A 20631-nucleotide genomic window follows, 5' to 3' on the forward strand; every position below is an offset into this window, starting at 1 on the left:
TCTCCCTCCCTTCCTTCTAGCTTCCCCCGACAGCAATTCCTACCCCACCTGGACCCGGGAGCCCGCAACCAGTTGTCCTCCGCAGCGGCTTCTCTCTCTCCTTCCAACCCCTCGTCCCCTTCTGCCCTCGCTTCTCACTCGGCCCGACCCGCGGGTCTTTCTTTTTCTTTCTCTCTCTCTCTCTCTCTCCCCCCTCCCTTTCTCCTACTCGTTCCTTCCTTGGCTCCCACTCACCCTGACGTCACCCCTCCCCACAGTCATCTCAGCTTAGCTATCCCCGCCCCCACCCAGTGGCAGTCGCATCTCAGCCGGGGTGGGGGGGGGTCGTCTCCGGATTCGCCTCCCCTCCCCGCCCCGACGGGGCGCCACGTGGGGCGCAGGGGGCACTGTGCCAACCTCCAGCCGCCCCGCAATGCGAAAAGAAGGGGCGGGGGCTGAGGGAGGGGCGTGGCAAGACGAGGGGCGGGGCGAGCGCGTAGACTGATGGGCAGGGCCGGCGCTCGCGGACTGAGGACAGGGACACTGCGGCCCGCCCGTAGGTCTGCTGATCCCTTGACCAGTCGACCTGTGACTCCCCTGCCCCCTCCGCCTCCACTAGAGCCAGCCCCCCACCCCACCCCCGGGAGCCTGATTGACAGTGAGGGCGGCTTCAGCCAATCGCCCGCGGCGTCTGGGGCCGGGCCCGCTCCGGCGGGGCCGGGAAGAGCTGTCCGCTAGCTGGTGGTGCTGAAAAAGGCGCCCAGAGGCGCTGTGAGGGAGGCCAGGAGAAAAAAAAAAATCAAAGTTGAAGCTGCCTGGCAGCTGGCCGGGGTCATGTATGTAAGAGAAGGGGTCTCTCCTTCCCAGATCTTGGCCTGTCGCCCCTTCGACTTCTCATAAACGTGGAAATTTGCCATTCTCCTGGAGGAGGCAAATTTGCCATTCTCCTGGAGGAGGCAAATTCACAGGAGCTGTAAAAGGGAAAGGGAAGTCCCGTGGGGAGGGGGGAGGTGTCTGGATGTGGGCAGGGGGCATATTGGGGAGCTGAGCAAGCGTGAACCCAGCTGTGCCGCCCCTCGGCACCCTGGGAAGAGGAGATTCAGATTCCAGATGTGCTGGAAAGGCTGGGGGAAAGGGTTGTAATTACAGCTAGGACCAGAGTTTCCTTTGCCTCCCCTAGGGGCCGCGGGAGTGAGGATTACGGTCTGGCTCATGTGGTCCCTCCTTCCTCCATCTGCACTTCCTCCTTCTTCCTCCCCCCCCCCGTCGCCCCCAAATAAATCCCAGGCCCCTCCCTTCGCCCGTCCCCAGGATCTGACGTGGGCTCGACACCTTTCTCAGCTTCTCCCTCCCGCAGCTCCAGTGCCCGAGCTTCGGCTCTCCAGGTTCCGCAACCCCCTCCCCCCCACCAAGCCCCGCTAGAGCACAGTAGGGACCCTCCCGATCCTCGACCCCACCCCAGACCCCCAGAAGCTATCTTGCCTCTCCCCACTCCCCCAGCTTGGGATCCAGCTAGCTCGGTGGACCCAGGCGCCCGAGCGAGAGGGTAACCCAGGCGACCCAGCCCCTTCGGCCTTCCCGGTCCCACCCCCTGCAGCCGGAGCCGCGCCCCCTCTCCCACAGACCCGATAGCAGAGGACAGAGGAGATTGGGCAAGGAGGGGCGGGATCCAGGCGACCCCCAGCTCAATTCTGCCCCTCCATCCCAAGGAGCAGAGAAATTGTCTTCCTTGCTAACTGCTAGCAAGGGGGTGGGGGAGAAAATTAAAGGGAAAGATAAAAGGAGACAGAGGAAAGGTGACAGCTAGATAATTTAGGAGAGGCGCAGAGGAGAGAAATCGGTGTGAGTCGCCATGGGGACTCCCAGGGCCCAGCACCCGCCGCCTCCCCAGCTGCTGTTCCTAATTCTGCTGAGCTGTCCCTGGATTCAGGGTAAGGACATGGGAGCATGGGGGTAGGCCCGGGGAAGGTCCCCAGCTGGGTCCTCTACCATCCTTTCTCTCAACATCCCGGGCTTTCCAAGCTTCTGGGGGAGGGGAGGGGTACAGCTGACAGAGAAGTGGCAAGCCGGGGCTTTCTGGCTTATACTTGGAGCCCTAAACCCCAATACTGAGAAGGTGGGGAAATGAATGAGGGGAGCTTTTACCAGCGTCTCTGGGGCTAAATCCAGGAAGAAGGGCTGGGGAAGTTGGGGGGATGTCTGCGGAGGCGGCAGAAGCATGCAGGGTACCTGGGTGGGAGAGATGCCAGGCACTGCACACGCAAATGTTCTTGGACTTATGGACAAAGACAGATGAACAGAGGCCGTGCTCAGAGCCCACATATTCAGTCCTCTATTCTGACCCCTCGCCAGACTCCAGGGAAGCGGGCAGAGACTGCAGAGAATGAAAGAGAGAGAGAAAGAGAGAGAGAGAGAGAGAGCCATACTGCAGAGATAGAAACCCAGAGAGAAAGCTGGGCATTGCGGAAGCGAGGGCTGGAAGGTGCTGCCAGACCCTCCGCAGAGCTCCAGGGTTGGGGGAAGAGCACCATCGAGGGGAAAAAGAAGGTAGCACCGTGGCCCCTCTCCACTCCGCTGGTGCTGTCCAGGGTTCATAAGAGCCAAGAGGCTCACCGAAGGCGCACACAGCCTGGGAGGGGGGTGGGGTGGAGAGAAAGGTGTAGGAGTGTGAGGGGCAGCTGGGAGCCCCTCCTCCAATCTTGGCTCTCAGCCCAGTCTGGGACCCTCTGAGCTTCTGCAGGCCCAGCTGACTGAGGAGAGAGGAAGAGCTCTGGAAAAGATCTTTCTGGAGAAGGAAGGAGTGTGGGGCAGTGGAAGGGCTCACACAACTTCATCTCCTAGGTCTGCCCCTGAAGGAAGAAGAGGCACTGCCAGAGCCTGGAAGTGAGGCCCCCACAGCAGCCTCTGAGGCTTTGGCCGAGCTGCTCCATGGGGCCCTGCTGAGGAGGGGTCCAGAGATGGGCTACCTGCCGGGTGAGGCCCCCAGAGTGGCAGGAGTGACACAGAGAAAGAGGGAGGGACATTAACTCGGGGAGATGGGGACCCAAGCCAGGGACATTCAGAGAGGGATGGTTAGAGAGAGTCAAAACAGCATAGACAGAGAACCAGGGCAATTGAGACCAAATGATCAAGAGCCAGAGCCAGACAGAAAAACAGACCATCAGAGAGAAAGACAGATGGAAACTCAGAGAACCAGAGTCTGAGGAATAAAGGGGAGAGAGAGAAATGCAGAGAGTAGCAGATTTAGAATCATAAAATCAGAGAGCCACAAGAAGACTAAACAGAGAAGAAGAGTTCCAGAGAGAGCAAAAGAGAGAAAGAGGAGGGAGAAAGTGGTGCGCAGGAAAGAGAGCCGGGTCTGAACGGGGGAGCATGGGGAGGTTCAAGAAGACTGTCCGAGAGAGCCAAGAAGAAGGGCCTGGGTAGAGAGGTGGAGGGGGGGGGGTGGGGAGGCCAGGCTGTGGAAGCCTTGGGAGGGGGTGCAGAGTTCGGGTGCGGGAGAGGTGGGGGGCCTGCACCTTGTGGGGGAGGTCTTTTGGGTTCAGTGGGGGAGCCCCCAGTTTCCCTCAGCCCTGCTCCCCACCCATGGCCCACCAGTTTGCTCCTTCTGCGCCCTGACTTCCCTTGCACTGTCCCAGGATCTGATCCAGACCCCACACTAGCCACCCCTCCAGCCGGCCAGACTCTTGCAGCGCCCTCCCTGCCACGGGCCACTGAGCCAGGGACAGGGCCTCTGACAACAGCTGTAACCCCTAAAGGGGGCAGGGGTGCCGGCCCCACCGCACCAGAGCTGCTGACCCCGCCCCCAGGAACCACGGCCCCGCCCCTTCCTGGCCCCGCCTCCCCAGGCCCGCCCCTCGGGCCTGAAGGAGGAGAGGAGGAGACCACGACCACGATCATCACCACGACAACTGTTACCACCACGGTGACCAGCCCAGGTGAGGCGTTTGAAAGGGGATAGGGACAGTGTGCAGGAGCATGAATGTGGGAGAGGCGGGTGGCAGGCAAGGGGAGAGGCTGCTGGAAACGTGTGGAAGAAGGGGTCTGGGTCCCGATGGGAGAGGGGCCTCTGCTCAATAATAATAAAGGCTGGCATGTGTTTCTCCTTGCTGTGTACCAGCACCGTGCTATGTGTTTTCTCTCTATTACAGTGGACACGGGTGGGGGAGGGAGCAGCGGATAAAGATGGCGAGGGGTGCTGGGGACAAGACAGGTGAGGGCTCCCGGAGTTGCTTGGCTGGGAGGGCAAGAACACAGGGATTCACTCGACTCCAGCCACTTGTATCTCTTTAGTTCTGTGTAATAACAACATCTCGGAGGGCGAAGGGCACGTGGAGTCTCCAGATTTGCGGAGTGCCGCCAGCCGCATGGCGGGGCTCCTGGACTGCACATACAGCATCCACGTCTACCCCGGCTACGGCATCGAGATCCAGGTAACTGGACTTTGAAGCCCCCAAGCGCTTTCCTCTGGGCCCAGGTGTGTGCACAGGTTTGGCCTGGGAATCAGAGAAACTTTTCTGACTCAAATGGGCCTGTTTTCTGAGGATCTCAAAGACTCTCCTGGAGGTCTATAATATGGCCAATGTCACGGTGGTATCTGGGCTGCCACATTCAGGGGAAAGGAAAACAGACGGTGGGGGACTTAAGGGTCACCCACCCTGACTGACTTGTCCTGGGGGGTGGGGGGTCTGTGTCTGGCTTCTTTAGGTGCAGATGCTGAACCTATCTCGGGAGGAAGAACTCCTGGTGCTGGCTGGTGGGGGGTCCCCAGGCCTGGCCCCCCGACTCCTTGCTAACTCCTCCATGCTGGGAGAAGGACAGGTCCTTCGGAGTCCAACCAATCGGCTGCTCCTGCACTTCCAGAGCCCACGGGTCCCCAGGGGCAGTGGCTTCCGGATCCACTATCAGGGTGAGGAGTCTGGGGTGCTGGTGGAAGGGCAGGGGCCACACTGGGCACAAGAGACATCTCTGGGAAGCTTCTAAGCACAAGGAGATGTCAGGGGCTTTTCCTCCGGACTAGGACCCTGGGGGGCAGAGCCCTCAGAGGAGATCTATACACACTTATTTCACACACTCACAGACCTGTGTCTGGGTGTGCACCCATCCGAGTGGCAGTTCATCCATTCACTCAACAAATGTTTATTGAGCACCCATTTCATACTGGCCCTGTGCTGTCCGTAGGGAGAGGAATGAACAAGCCAGATGTAAATCTTCAAGGAACTCAGAATTCTAGGTAAAGAGATGGACAAGTCATCAGGATGATTATAATTCAGTGAGATAAGGGCCTATATCCCTATGAGGAAGGAAACACAGGCAGAGGGAACAAATTTCAAAGGGACCTAAATTTCTCCTAAGGAATATAGGGACACCTTCTTGGAGGAGGTAACGAAGCTGGGACCCAAAAGACGAGCTACTAGGGAAGGGTGGGAGGGGGAGAAAGAGGAAGACAGGTGTCCAGATGGATGAAAAAGCATGACCCCCTTGAGGAGTTGAAGTAATTTAGCATGGAAGATAGAATTGTCCTAGCCATGTGACCTGGGGTGAGTTACTTAACCTTTCTGTGCCTCACTGTCTCATCTGAAAAATGGGGATCATAATACTTGGCTCATGGTGTTATCAGGAAGCCCAAATTAACTAATAATACATATCAAGGGCTTAAAATAGTGTCTGGTACACAGTGAGAGTGCAGAAATGTCAGTCACTGCTACAGAAAAGCCCAGAAAGTGGTGGGAGAGAAGCAGGCTACAAGAGAGCAGACCAGGAGGCAGGTTGGATTCAGATCATGAAGGGCCTCGTCAGCTTCAGTAAGGAGTACAGACTACTTTATCCTGCAAGGGACATGGAAACATTTCGATATGTTTTAAGCAAGATAGTGACAGCCTCAGATTTGTGACCTAGAAAGATCTTGCTGACTTCGGAGGGTGTGGGAGGGGACTGAATCCATGCACGACTGCATTCATGAGCACCACCCACAGACAACCTACACGCAGGTGTACATCCGTACTCACCTGTGTGTACGGGAACCTTCCCACAGTGCAAGCATATGTTCTAGCATGTGTGTGTGTGTGAGGCCAGGGGCCCAGCCCACTGTCCCTTTCCAGACACTGCTGCCATCTCCAAAGTCCCTTCCTGCGCTGCTCAGAAACAGAGAGGGAACTATGTTTTGGGCCAATGTCCCCTTCACATCACCTCATGGCCTTGCCTGCCCCTTGTGTGCTCTGCTGACCTCAGATCCCTTGTGGGCCTTATCCAGGACACACACAACCCGTATCCCTGCCTCACACCCTCTCCAGTTTCTCCTGAGGCCTCTGTTTGGGCCCCAGGGACTCATAGGTGCAAGCTGGAGAGACCTATTCACAGAGGGGCCAGTGAGTTGGGGGCCACGTAATTGGTGGTCAGGTCAGCAGGGAGCAAGGGCATGCCTGAGGGCTTAGAGCCAAGGGCTGGACTTCCAATGGTACAAAATGGCTCCCTGCTGGCTCCCTTACGCAGCCACTTCCCTAGGGCACTGAAAATAGGACTCTTTAGACAAAGTGGAACATTTGGGGAAGCAGGGCTATTGCATAAATTGGCCTTCATTACCTGCCACAGTCTTCCCTGCCTTGCGGCTTCTCCAGGCACCTTTGGGACCGAGGCCCTGTTTAAGCCCTCCCCAGTCTGCACTAGCTGGGGCCTCTGGTCCAGAGTGGCCTCATTAGCTTCTCTGAAAGGTCAAAGGCTCCGTCACCACTCGCCCCAAGCCCAGCAAACGTTCCCGTTTACAAAACCCTGGTGCCAACTGTTGTTTCCTGCGCTTCTCATGGCACCCCCGAGGGTGGCCACTGGCCACTCCACCCTGAGAGGAACAAAGGCTTACAGGGATCGCTCAGACACCCGCAAGCACACCGCAGAGTCGGAAGGCACATCCTCAGCCCCGACTCCCAGTCGTTTGTCAATCGAGACTGAGGGACAAGTGCTTAAGATTTTCTGAGCACTTTATGTGTCTCTTTCCTTTAACTGGAAGGCTGGTTGTCAATGATGGGACTTATTACTGCTATTTACAGGTGACAGCCCCCCCCCCCTGAGGTGGCATCACCTGCCCAAGGTGACACAGCGAATAAGTCGCGGAGCTAGAACTGGAAGTCGGGTGTGCCTATCTCCCAATCCAGTTTGTATGGTTGCATACCACCTCTGGGCTGCATCGATGGATCGCTTAGGCTAGGCTTTTGGGAGACAAAATAAATAAGGCCTGGTTCAGTCTCACCATAGCAAGAGGCGGCAGTTCATGTGATGATAAAATTATGTGGAGGCAAGAAAGAGACTAACTCTATGGGAGAGGGGAGGGGTCAGGAAGACTTCCTGGAAGAGGTGGTACTTAAGTTACTCCTTGAAAGATGAGAAAGAGTGGGAAAAGGGTCTTGCAGGTAGGGGAAATGAAGTCACAAAACTACACTGTGTAGGCTATATGGGTTGTGGGTGCTAAGAACTGAAGCTGGAGGTGTTGGGCTGGACCTGGCAGTGGGAAGGGGCTTGAATGTCAATCCAAAGCATTGGGCTTGATTCCGTTGGTCGTGGAGAGCCATCAAGAGGCTAATACTCATTTAAACCACTGTGTTCTAGAAGCTTTTGGGGTCTATCTCAGTAGAGACTGCGGACGCTCACAGGACAAGGCCTGGGTCTTTTTCACCTCTCTGCGCTAGCACCCAGCCAAGGAAATGCTTGTTGAATTTTGAAGTAGGGAGACCAGATCTCTGACAGAATCACTTAGGGCTGGAGAGTCAGCAAAAACAAAGGCCCAGGCAAGCTGGTACCTCCCAAGCATGGCTACCCAGAAACAGACACACAGAACTGTGTCAGGACCAAATTTGGAGTCCATTGTCTACTGCCAAGTCACTTCCTTCCTTCCTCCCTCCCTCTCTTCCTTCCTTCCTTTTTTAAAAAGTTTACTTATTTAAGTAATTTCTACACCCAACATGGGGCTGGAACACATGGCCCCAAGATCAAGAGTCCCATGCTCGTCCGACTAAGCCCAGGCGCTCCCCCCAGTCACTTTCTATTTATTTGTTTTATCTCTTGTGATTCCACAAGAGTTTCAGGAGGCTTTCAAAAAAGAGTGCAGCAAAATTAAATCAAATAAGAAAATGGGTACCAGGAAGTGCTTATTAAAGATGAAAAAAATAGAATGTGGATGGACAAGCCATCATTGCTAGGGACAAGCCTTAATCTGGTTCTGAGCTTCTTAGCAGCCAGCACAAAAAGAGAGATCACTCAGTTCTCACTGCAAGAGAGAAGAGAAACCAGTTCCTTAAGGAAAGCAAAGCCCTTCCTAGCACTTCGTCTTCATTGAGGGGGGATTCATTGAAGGGGCACTGAGTATTAAGGTCTGCAATGACAAGATAGTCAAAGCTCCTAAAGGAGTTTCATGTGGCTCCTCTGGATGAAAGCTGAGGGTCTATTCCCACCATGCACCTCAGTGAAAGAGCGTGTGTGTGCACAGGGGAGAAAATACTATGAGGCACTTAATAACCAATTGCTACATCTGGAAAATGGATCACAGCCTTACTCTGGCTACCTCAAAAGCACTGCATGAACTCATTTTAGAAGCTGGACAAGCTCTGCAAATACTATATGTTATTATTAGAGCTGGATGGGTTCACAGTGGTCAACTGATTTGCCCGAGGTCACCACAGCAAGTGAGTGCTAAAGCCAGAATTTCTTTGGGTCTCAGATACTTCATCTATAAAATGGAGGCCAAAGTGGGTGGATTACAAAGACTAGGGGAGAGAAGGAATGTTGAGATTGCCTCTTCGTGAGACCAAGTGCCCATATGAGAACTCCAGTATGGAGCCGTCTGTGCCACCAGGGGACCTGAGAAGAGGGAAGGAAGTGCTAGGGGGTTGGTGAGAGAGGTTGGCATGGGAAAAAAAGTCCTCCTTCTCCCTGCCCTGCCTGATCCAGCCTACCTCCTGAGCTGCGGCTTCCCTCCTCGGCCGGCCCATGGGGATGTGAGCGTGACTGACCTGCACCCTGGGGGCACTGCCACCTTCCACTGCGATTCAGGCTACCAGCTGCAGGGTGAGGAGACCCTTATCTGCTTCAACGGCACCCGGCCAGCCTGGAGCGGTGAACCCCCCAGCTGCATGGGTGAGTCTCCTGCATGATAGGTGGGGCTTCTGTCCTGGAAGCCCCATTAGGGGGGTACTATCTTGGCGGCCTCTATTTTTGGGGAACATCCACCTTGAAGGGGTTTCTGTCTGGAAGAGTCCCTATCCTGGTGTCTCCATCTGGAGCTCTTTACACAGAAGGTCTCTACCCTTGGAGAATCTCCATCCTTGGCGGGCGTGGGGGTCTCTCTCTGGGGATGTCCTACCTACAGTGTTTCCATTTGGGGAGTCACCATTCTGGAGGTCTCTTCTTTCAGAGACTCCTCATCCTCGAGGAAACCATTCTGGAGGTCCATATTTAGAGGATCTCTATCCTGGAGAATCTTCATCCCGGGGATCCCATCTTGATTTCCATTTGAGGCCTTCAATTTTGGGGATCCCTCATAACTCCCCATGCCAGGGAGTGTTCATATGAGCAGGATTTCCATCCTAGGGGGTGTCCATTCTGGGGTCTTTCTATTCTAGGGCTGGTTCCCTCCTGGGTGATGGCCTTGGAAAAGGTCCTATCCTCTGGGGTGAGCCTGTAAGGCAGAGACCACTCTGAGGCCAGGTCCCAACCAAAGGTGTGGATGTAACAGCTCTGAAGACATGAGGACAAGTCGCTTTAACATGTCTCCCCTCTACCCACAGCATCCTGTGGTGGCACCATCCACAATGCTACACTGGGCCGCATCGTGTCCCCTGAGCCTGGGGGAGCGGCAGGGCCCAACCTCACCTGCCGTTGGGTCATTGAAGCAGCTGAGGGACGCCGGCTTCACCTGCACTTCGAGAGGGTCTCACTGGATGAGGACAATGACCGGTGAGGGTCTGGGCCTTGGGTCAGAGGTCCCCACCTCCGGGAAATAGGAAGGCTGCAGTGGGGAGTCAGACAGATCCAGGGTGGATCCCAGTTAAAATGGGTGTCAAACACAGATTAGTCCTCCCCCTTTCTTAGGCGGTATAGCTGTGCAAACTTAGACGAATCATTGACTCTGTGTGTGCCTCAGTTTCCTCTTCAGTAGAATGGAGATCATAGGACCTCCTTCTGACGGTTTCTGTGAGGATAAATGCGTTAAGATACGTGAAGTGCTTAGAAGGATGCCGGGCACACAGTGAGCCTGGTAAATGTGTTTGTCTTCGTCATCATCATTGGTACCATCTCTTGCCTAACAAACCGATACCTCAGTGCTACCACTGGGCAGGTGACTCTTTCTGGGCCTGTTTCCTCATCTATAAAATCAGGGATAATAAATCATACTGACTCGAGGGCTCTTGTGAAAAGAAAATGAGATGAAATGTGTGAAGGCTTAGCGTACATGCTACATAGTCAAGGCTTGAAAATAATAGCTGTGAAAGTGAGTTAGGAGAGCCAGCAAAAGGCGAGGCAGCTTCTGAGGGGAAAGTGAGCTCCTGGCCACCCTTCTGTCCATCCCAGGCTGATGGTGCGCTCAGGCGGGAGTCCCCTCTCCCCAGTCATCTATGACTCGGACATGGATGACGTCCCAGAGCGGGGTCTCATCAGTGATGCCCAGTCCCTCTATGTGGAGCTGCTTTCAGAGACACCTGCCAATCCCCTGCTGCTAAGCCTCCGATTTGAAGGTAAGTGCCCTCCCCTGAGGGACCCCCACTCCTGCACTTTCCCGTCTTGCTGATGGCCAAGTATGGTCACAAGCACATACCCTGTCCCTGCTCATCTCTGCGTTTGGATCTCTGGAAACGAACTTCCTCCCCACCCCAAAACTACAAGGATCCCCTTGCGTGGACCCCTTCTAATTCCTGGGGTGGCTTTTCCCGTTTAAGTTTCACGGAGGGCTGGATCCAGGCACACAGCCAAGGGACCAGGCACCTTCATGTCTCAGTGCTTTCCTCTGTGTTGGCTTCACTGTCAGTCAGGCTGTCAGTCTGTGGTGCACCTAGCAGTTCCAGGCTGATGTACCACCAACGTAGGAAGTCCATCAGAAAGAGAAAGGGTACCACTTTGCTAAGAGCTTCGGCAAAAATGCCAGGAAGGGCTCTCATTTCTCTGGCTTAGGTCATGTGTCTACACCTGAGCCAATCATTGAAGCTAGGGGCAGGTGGTGTTATGATTGGCAGATCCACATCACATGACCATCCATAGTTGGCCCCAACTGGACCTCATAGACTGGAAATGGGTGAGGCATGTGTCCCAAAATGAAAGTAGGAGTGCTATGAGCAGAAGAAGGGGGACTAGATGCTGGATGGGTAGAAACAAGGAGGTCAGTGATCATGGGAGAAGAGGCATTTGAGCTGGGCCTTACTGTATGGAATTTTATTATTTTATTTATTTTTTAGAAAGTGAGAGAGAGGGGGTGGGGAGAGGCAGAGGGAGACAGAGAATCCCAAGCAGAGTCCATGCCCAGTGTGGAGCCCAATGTGGGGCTCAATCTCACAACCCTGAGACCATGACCTGAGCAGAAATCAAGAGCCGGATCCTTAACTGCCTGAGCCACCCAGGTGTCCCTAGGATAGAGAGAGTTCTGAAAGAGGGAGATTAGGGATGAGCATCTCAGGTGAATGGAACAGTGAGAGCAACAGTAGAGAAAGGCCTGGTATTGTTTGGGAAATAGAGAATTTCAGTGTGTCTGGAGCAGAGGATTTGTGCAAGCAGTAGCAGGAGAGAGACAAAGAAAGTGAAATGCTCAGAGAGGGGAGGGGCTGGTTCCTGGTGTGAATCAAGGGAGAAATGGAATTGGCGCTGGGTCCTGATGGATGCATAGGATTTGGACATGACACCTCATCAAGTTTAAGTAACAGTGAACTAGAACAGATCTGAAAAATAAGTTGCCTGTTAGATTTGAAAATGCGAAAACAATTCCCAGATTTGAGGTCTGCCTCCCTAGTTGTGGGCCCTTGTTGCTCCATGAGCTTCAGAGTCCTCTGATCGTTTTGCAGCTAAGACATGATCACATGGGCAAAAACTAAAATGATCTCCAAATGTTCATTTTTGCTGAGTTAGTCCAAAGTCAAAATTGAGTAGCTTCTGCATTCGCTGCACTTTTGGATTCTAGCTACAGCATGGATAATCAAGGGTGGGGAGAATCTGTGTTTTGTTTTGGTTTGTTTTTAAGATTTATTTATGGGGCACCTGGGTGGCTCAGTCAGTTAAGCGGCCGACTCTTGGTTTCAGCTCAGGTCATGATCTCAGGGTCGTGAGATCAGGACCCAAGTCGGGCTCTGCGCTCAGCGGGGTGTCTGCTCGAGATTTCTCTCTCTCCCTCTCCCTCTGCCCCTCCCCACCCCTGCACTCTCTCTCTCTAAGATTTATTTATTTACTTTAGGGAGAGAGAGAGAGACACAGAGAGCATGAGTGGCGGGAGGGGCAGAGGGAGAGAAAGAATACACAAGCAGGCTCTCTGATGAGTGCAGAGCCCAATGTGGAACTCCATTTGATCCCACGACCCTGAGGTCATGACCTGAGCCGAAACCAAGGGTCGGACACTTAACCCACTGAGGCACTCAGGCGCCCTTCTAACTGTTATTTTTGAGGAGAGAACACACCTGCATGAGCCAGTTCTCCAAAGGCACCCTTTCCCCTCCCTCCTCTGCAGTTTCCAAAACCAAGTGGCTCTGGCTGGGAATCAAGCAATCTGGGTTTGAGACCTGATTCTGTGTGACATTGGGCAAGCGATTTTTTTGTCTGTGGACCTCAGTTTCCTCATCCGTAGAATGGGGACTGGGATTTGACTAGCCTAGGGGTTTCCCTCTAGAGGCCAGGAAGGTAACATATATGTGTGAGTGAGAGGGGTTAGGATTTTCGGGAGACTGGAGGGTGAAAGCTAAGCCCAAAGGCATTCCATTTTAAACAGCCCACCAAGTGGCCAAACCACACTTGAATTCAGCCCAAGTCCCCCCAGTCTGAGATCCCCTGAGGCCTATCCTCATGCTTACTTCCTGGGACTGACCCCATCTCTAGCCTTTGAAGAAGATCGCTGCTTCGCTCCCTTCCTGGCACATGGCAATGTCACCACCACGGACCCTGAGTACCGCCCAGGGGCACTGGCCACTTTCTCGTGCCTCCCAGGATATGCCCTGGAGCCCCCTGGCCCCCCAAATGCCATCGAATGTGTGGATCCCACAGAACCCCACTGGAACGACACAGAGCCAGCCTGCAAGGGTGAGCCCTCCACATCCCTAGGAGCTCTTTTGGTCTGCAGACTACCCCCGAGCTGGGCATCTTAGGAAGGCCATTCAGGAAGGAGACTTGCATATCCAAACCCAGTAAACCCAGGCCTTGGGTAAATCCTTGTCCTTTTCAGAGATAGTTTTCTTAGCTGAATAAATTGGTGGGTTTGTTACAGAATTTAGGGGTCACAACCCAAATGTCTTGAAGAGCTCTAGCTGGAGCTAAGTCATGGGATGGGGGGTAATGCATAGGCTGGAGAGTGGGCGGGGTTAGGTGAGAGTAGGGCCAGGGATTGGGCCCAGGTAATAGATAACAGGGAGCCTGTGAGGCGGTCTGGTGCACCCAGCTGGGAGTGGCGAGGCCCTTGGTGAAATGAAGACTGAGTTCTGATTCTGCCCCCCCTGTCCCCCAGCCATGTGTGGAGGGGAGCTGTCAGAGGCGGCTGGTGTGGTCCTCTCTCCCGACTGGCCCCAGAGCTATAGCCCCGGCCAGGACTGCGTGTGGGGCCTGCACGTCCAGGAAGAGAAGCGCATCTTGCTCCAAGTTGAGATGTACGTCAGGTGCAGCCCGGGGTGTGATGGGTTGTGGGCTCAGTGAAGTGTGGTATGACAACAGCCTAGCCTGTGCTGTGAGCCTGGCTGGCTATGCAAGATGAAAGAGGCCACTGAGGGTTCAGGATGGGGGTGTGGGTTGTCAGGAAGACCTAGGTACAAATCGCCTTTGATTTGTCCAGGAGACTCTGGACAAGGACATGGGTAATGCAGCCTTCTGCAGGGGCTGTAGTGTGAAAAGAGGGCTCTGGCCTGGTGTCTCTCACTCTTTGGCTGTTTCTGAGGCTGCCCCTGGAGGGGTTTCCAGGAACCCAGGCCCAAACTGCGGCCTAGTCACCAGGCCTCCTCATCATCACGCGAGGTGGCGGTGGGTGTGGGGAGAAGCCAGTGAGCTGATTTGGTATGAGATGGCCATGTGACCGGATGGAACCAGAAGTGGGCAGGGCCCCAAAGCGGACACTCTCGCCGGGCGGGGAGTTGGGCCCATGGGAAAAGAGCATGGCCTGTGACTGGTCAGAGCTGCACTTGAGCCAGACTGGGCATCACCTGGCGATGGGGGAGGGGCCAGAGAGTGCGAGGAGTTCCTAAGGAGTTGGGCTGGGAATCGGGAAACAGGAACTGGGAAGAGCCACAGAACGAGTGGAACCCGGAGGGGCTAGCACAGAGAAGCCCATAATTGCTCAAAGGGCGGCCAGACCTGAGATGGGGGAATGTGGACAGGGTGGAAAGCAGGTAGGGTTACTAATGAACTGAGTTAGGGATTGGGCAGAACGGGATAGGAGGGGCCAATCGTAACCCAGCCCGCACATCTGGTTCCACTCCCTGCAGCCTGAATGTGCGTGAAGGGGACATGCTGACACTGTTCGACGGGGACGGTCCCAGCGCCCGAGTCCTGGCCCAGCTGCGGGGACCTCAACCGCGCCGCCGCCTCCTCTCCTCTGGGCCTGACCTCACGCTACAGTTCCAGGCACCGCCAGGGCCCCCAAACCCGGGCCTGGGGCAGGGTTTCGTGTTGCATTTCAAAGGTACCGAGGCCTAGGGTCCTGAAATGTGCAGGGGTCCGGCAGGCCAGAGATCCCGGGAGGGGCGCGGCCCCCGAGGCTGGAAGGGCTCCCGGAGCCGGCCTCCAAACTCGCTGTCTCCCCGCTGCAGAGGTCCCGAGGAACGACACGTGCCCGGAGCTGCCACCTCCGGAGTGGGGCTGGAGGACGGCCTCCCACGGGGACCTGATCCGGGGCACGGTGCTTACTTACCAGTGCGAGCCTGGCTACGAGCTGCTCGGCTCCGACATCCTCACCTGCCAGTGGGACCTGTCCTGGAGCGCGGCGCCGCCCGCCTGCCAAAAGAGTGAGCCCGGGCCCCGCCCAGGTCCCTCATGGCCCCGCCCCTGCCCGTCGGGGTTTGGCCGTTCCGCTTGGGCTCCGCCCATCCCCTTTGCGGCCGGCTTCCGTCCCCTTTTGCCCCCGCCCCTGTCCCGGCCGAGTTTCTCAACCCTTCGCTGTGGAGTCTGCCCGGATCTTACTCAGGCCCCGTCCCTTAACCCTTTGGGTTCCACTCCTCTGATCCTCGGTGTCCCGAAACTGTCCCCTCTGGACCCCACTCTCATCTCCCACCATTGCGCCCCTCTCCCGTGCACTGTTCCGAGCTCTGACCCGGTTTCCTCTGGGTCACGCCTCACCTTCTCGTGGTCCCGCCTCCACCGCCTCCTGGCCCCGCCTCTGTCGCGTCAGAGTCCCGCCCTTCCCCGGGCCCGCCCCCGTCAACTCTGCTCCGCTCTTCCCCTTCTAGACCCCGCTCCAGTCTCAGTCCCCCACCCTTGACGTTACGGGGAGTCACTTTGCTGGGGCCTAGGCTGGTCAGAGAACTTGGTTTATTTTAATGCAGTCATTGAAGCCCCATGCTGGGTTGCGGTTATGCCGAGGGGCTGGGGTCCCTCCTGACCCTGGCGGAGTTCGGAGTTCGCAGTCCAGAAGGGGGACACTTAAACAGCTCAAGATATTATAGAGCGTAACTGCAGGGTGATTCGGGGCAAAGTGCTTAACATCTGTGAGCCGTGGCTGCCTCATCGGTGAAACAGGAATAAGGGCTGTGAAGAGTTTTCACACAGTACCTCTGCGGGTGAACAATTTAGTAGCTGCTATAAATAATACAGAAGGGCTGTGGGAAGGGGGGCGGTTCATTGTTCCAGGGAGAGGACAGGAGATTTCACAGAGGAGGTGATATTTGAAGGAGCTAGAAGTGTTTACCTCTTAGAATAGCAGAAAGCGGTGGCGTCTTGTCATTTTCTCCAAATTTTGGGAAGCCTGCCACAGGATATGGGATTGTAGGTCTTCCACCTGGCCCTGGGGGGCAATGGTGGGACCGATGAGGTTAAGTTCAGGAAAACAGATTTGGGCTGGACACAAGGGAAACTTTCCGGTTGACACAGCTCCCCATCTCTAGAAGGATTGACAGGATGTCCAGTCTGAAACCCAGACAGGACAGGGGAAGGGATGGAGGCAGGGCCCAGAGGGGACAGGGCCTGCCCAAGGCAGCATATTGAGCCTGAAGCTGAGCTGAGGCCCAAGTCTCTGAGTCTCAGCCCAGTGCTCTGGGGCTGTGACGGGGCTGAGGGACCATGGGCCAGCTATTTGACCGCCCTGAGCCCCACTAGATGAGTCACGGTGACGTCTCGGGATCATCAGGGTATAGGATACTGTTTGTAAAGCATTTAGCAGAGGTCCATATACAAGAAATGGCTCTGATTGTTACTTGCTCAACAAGGTTGTAAACAAGCACCTGCAGGGCAGGCTGTGCGAGTGAGTGGAGGGTACTGGGAATGACTGGACGAGTGGAGCAGGAGGGCTGGGCCCCTCTAAAGAGCACAGCTGCTGTCCCGCCTAAGATCCACCGTGCGGGGCCGGCGGCGCTGGGATGTAGTTCATATGCTCTGGTACAGGGGCGAAATATTTCCCATTCCATCCTCGGATGGGGGCCTGGCTTGCCCCCACCGCTCTTTTCCGGAAGAAGCCTGAAATCTAAAGTGCACCGTTTTTTGCATTTTTCCAACTTCTGATCTCTTCATTTGGAGGAAGTGGTGGGAGATGGGGGTTTGCTTAGGGGGAAGATGGCCCATGGCTCAGGCGGCTCCCGGCCCTCAGCTTCCAGGAGATCTTTTAAGGCCTCAGCTCCCCCTGAACTTGCCCTCCTGCCAACAGTCATGACTTGCGCCGACCCTGGTGAGATCACCAACGGGCACCGTACCACCTCAGACGCTGGCTTCCCTGTCGGCTCCCACGTCCAGTACCGCTGTCTGCCCGGGTACAGCCTGGAGGGGGCGGCCGTGCTCACCTGCTACAGCCGGGACACGGGCACACCCAAGTGGAGCGACCGGGTCCCCAAGTGTGCCTGTGAGTCTGTGGACACCCTGGGAAGGGTGGCTGGGTGGCCTGCTCGGCAGCGAGCCGGCAGGTGACTGCCTTATGTCCTGCAGTGAAGTATGAGCCGTGCCTGAACCCAGGGGTGCCAGAGAACGGCTATCAGACATTGTACAAGCATCACTACCAGGCCGGCGAGTCTCTGCGCTTCTTCTGCTATGAGGGCTTTGAGCTCATCGGCGAGGTCACCATCACCTGTGTGCCCGGTCACCCCTCCCAGTGGACGAGCCAGCCCCCACTCTGCAAAGGTGCCCGGGCAGACAGGGCAGGAGGGGGCACGGCAGGGTCTGGGGAGTGATGGGACTGGGAAAGTCAGGTAGTAGCAAATTTGAGAGCGACGGTAACCCTGCTGAGCTCCCCATTCACCTCCTGTGGGCTCTGATCCTCACAAGTACACCCAGGGGTCCTGGGGAATTTCAAGGTCATGGAATTGTCCTAAGGGATGTAGCAGAGGGGGCCTTGGCTTGGAAGTCTCTTGCCCTCTGGATAGGTCTCAGGTTCACCATTTTTGACAAATTCTACAGACCCGATTCGTTCAGACCGCCCAAAAACCCTGAACTTTTTGGGGTCTGGAGGAGGAAGAAAGCCCTGCCCTGACTACTCCTCCCCCCGCCCCCACCAAAGGAAGGATAACGTTTAGGTTGAGCAGAGGGCAGAGAGAACCAGGCTGTCCAGCCCAGCCCCACTGGGCTCCCGGCCTCTACCCAGCCTCCTTCCCTCCCTGGCTCAGACCCCGTCCCTCCCCCTCCTCTCCCTGCAGTGGCCTATGAGGAGCTCCTGGACAACCGAAAACTGGAAGGTCAGTGAGGGCACAGGTGGAGACCCAGGCCTGGCCAAGTCGGGAGGGCAAGGCAGAGGCCGGGGGCAGGAGGCCAGGCCCCGGAGGGGTGAGGCCCAGGGTTCGAGGCCCAGGGCAGGAGGCTGGGAGAGGCCAGGGCTGGGCCCAGCCCCAGCTCACTGGCCTCTCCTCTCCCCAGTGACCCAGACCACAGACCCGTCGCAGCAGCTGGAGGGTGGGAACCTCGCCTTGGCCATCCTGCTGCCCCTAGGCCTGGTCATTGTCCTCGGCAGTGGCGTTTACATATACTACACCAAGTAAGTACCCTACTCGGGGAGCTCCTCGCCAGGGCAGACGTCCTGCCTGCCTGGCACAGACGCTTGGGTGAGGGGGGGGTTGGGGGCTCACCTCTCGATAAGCCCCTCTATCTCCTCCCTCTCCCAGACTACAGGGAAAATCCCTCTTCGGCTTCTCGGGCTCCCATTCCTACAGCCCCATCACTGTGGAGTCAGACTTCAGCAACCCACTGTATGAAGCTGGGGTGAGCTCTTCCCCTCCCCCTGGAGAGCTACATCTCTCAGCTCCCCCAGGGCTCCAGGTCTTTCTCTCAAAGTCTCTGTAATACCCGTCTTGGGGATTTCAAACTCAGCTGCAACACAGCAAGTCGGGCGTGCCTGGTCGGGAGTGGAGGCGTGGTGGGGACTGTGGCTAAGGAGCCAACTTGTGCCCCATCTAGTCTGTAGTGGAAACTTAGGCCCAGTTGCCAGGTCTTCCAGTTGTTCAAGACAACCCAAAAACTCAGATTTGTGTGTGATTTTAATATACCGTAAGATGAACCGAATATCCCCGGGCCAGATTCAGCCCCATTCCCACCCCATGGCTCCCAAACCTCATGATCCATGTTATTTTAAAAACCCAGGGTCTTTCCCCTCCCTGGTGGATGCCTCCTTCCATTTTGTTCCCTCCTCCATCCCCATCCCGCTCCAGCAACTGACCCCATCTCTCTGTCTCCAGGATACACGGGAGTATGAAGTTTCCATCTGAACCCCAAGACTAAGGCTGCAGGACCCAGGACGCCCTTCCCCTCTCCACTCTGGGCAGGGAGGAGTACAGGACCTCGTCTCTGGCTCCTTTCCTCCCTGCTGTGTAAATAGTCTCCTGGTCCCACGAGGGGGCTTTGACGGCCCCGGGGACCCTACAGTAAATAAACCAGCATCCTGCCGCCCAAGCCTCCTCTTCTCAGTTGCCAAACAAGGGGCCTGCCCCTTCCCTCCCACCCTACTGGCTTTTGGACCCTGGGAGGGGAACTCAGCCCTCCTGCAACTCCTGGGGCCCCTCCGGCCCAGGGCACGCCCCCCTCCCCCCCCCCCCCACAAGGACTGCCTGAGAGTTCTGCTATTCCCTTGGCCTTGAAGGCTCTTCCCAGATGTTCTGGCCCCGGGCCTCACCCCTGGGCTCTGGAGGGTCAGAAGAAGAGGGATGAAGGGGGAAAGCAGGGCCAAGGCCCCTTACCCGCTTCATGCCATCTCCCAACCCACAATCTCCCCACCTTCGCTTCTGGATTTTTGGTTTTGAGCAATAAACAGAAAACCACCATTTGTAACTGGGCTGGTGGGGTATGGGAAGGTGGGTCACGGGTGGGCTGGAGAGAAGCCTGGGGAAAAGGGAACAATTTGGGAAATTGATGGAGCTCCATGACAGGGCACAGGGCAATGTCAAGGGGGCTGGCCTGGGGTCAAAACGCCTGGCTTTTGGCTCAGCCTGTGTGGATGATGAGCCCCCTCTGGGCCTCAGGTGTCTCTACCCCCGTGCTTGATGCTTCTAGGCTCTTTTAGCCTGAAGATAGCAGCTGACAGTAGCTGCCTCCCCTGTGTGGCCGGAGCCTCCCTCCCTCACTGCTTGGTAGGACGCAAACAGCTCTCCATTTCATGACCGGTTCACCTAACACGCACGCTCCTTTTGAGAATGTTTTATCTATCCAAGTGTACGTACCATTTCTCCCCCCAGTCTTTTTTGGCCCTTTAAGTATATCTGCTGTTACATGTCTACTAAGTAATGGTCAAATTTGTAGCATTTCATAAAGAATGAGCTTGTTTTGTACCCTGTGGGGGTCCTTCTCCAGAGTATCCGCTTTTGAACATTATAAGGAATTTATAGCCCATTTGTCTAAAGAGTCTCCAAATTAAGTGAATTTCACTTAATTCAAATTTTATATTTAAATATAATTAAGCATTTTTAGGACACTCAAAAGGACACTGAAATACTCAGAGGAGGCTGAATTTTAGAACACAATGCAAACTGATCCTTGTAATAGCCTGCATTTCTGGGCCTTTCTTCTGTGCTAAGCACTTTGTATGCGTTCTGTTTTCAACCTCTACAAGGAGCCTGCAAGACAGGGATAATTATTCCCATTTCTCAGATAAGAAAACTGAGGCTCAAAGATGTGAACAGACTTCCTCAGGAGGCTCGAATAAGCGACCAGATTCAGATTTAAATGCAAACTCCACCAAGGTGGCTGCATTCCCTTCTGGCGAGCAATGGGGGTGACATGTTCCCCATGCATGAGGCCCCGGAGCCTGGAGGTGGCTCCTCAGAAGCAAGGGTGGACCCTCTCAGATGCCAAAGGCCTAGACATTAAGGT

At 55.6% G+C, this 20631-nt stretch overlaps 1 protein-coding gene across 2 annotated transcripts; it reads left to right on the forward strand.

Annotated features, from left to right (window-relative positions):
• The first annotated feature begins 49 nt into the window (after nt 1–49).
• Nucleotides 50–19754, forward strand: SEZ6L2 (seizure related 6 homolog like 2). 2 transcript variants are annotated; one of them, XM_045875296.3, is made up of 18 exons: nt 50–1910; nt 2821–2952; nt 3618–3917; nt 4273–4412; nt 4687–4888; nt 8917–9102; nt 9753–9921; nt 10537–10700; nt 13036–13236; nt 13658–13796; nt 14625–14821; nt 14949–15143; nt 16994–17185; nt 17269–17460; nt 17973–18011; nt 18190–18307; nt 18435–18531; nt 19005–19754. In XM_045875296.3, exons 1-18 carry the CDS (start codon nt 1832–1834, stop codon nt 19032–19034), a joined length of 2772 nt encoding a protein of 923 aa, XP_045731252.1. In that variant the 5' UTR covers nt 50–1831; the 3' UTR covers nt 19035–19754. The 2 variants fall into 2 exon arrangements, with proteins under 2 accessions (XP_045731252.1, XP_064449033.1); XM_064592963.1 differs by lacking the exon at nt 17973–18011 and having other exon boundaries at nt 19005–19739.
• Nucleotides 19755–20631: the final 877 nt, after the last annotated feature.

This window comes from Mirounga angustirostris, unplaced genomic scaffold (assembly GCF_029215605.1).
Source record: "Mirounga angustirostris isolate CCGP_5_RB_7025 unplaced genomic scaffold, mMirAng1.0.hap1 SCAF_5, whole genome shotgun sequence".
NCBI classification, from domain to species: Eukaryota; Metazoa; Chordata; class Mammalia; order Carnivora; family Phocidae; genus Mirounga; species Mirounga angustirostris.

What these genes read in the sequence shown, in the direction of transcription:
- SEZ6L2 (XM_045875296.3), top strand. Translation starts at nt 1,832, where the DNA reads ATGGGGACTCCCAGGGCCCAGCACCCGCCGCCTCCCCAGCTGCTGTTC. An exon ending in GCTACGGCATCGAGATCCAG is followed by an intron (nt 4,413 to 4,686) that starts GTAACTGGACTT and finishes TGGCTTCTTTAG; the next exon opens with GTGCAGATGCTGAACCTATC. An exon ending in ATCTTGCTCCAAGTTGAGAT is followed by an intron (nt 13,797 to 14,624) that starts GTACGTCAGGTG and finishes CACTCCCTGCAG; the next exon opens with CCTGAATGTGCGTGAAGGGG.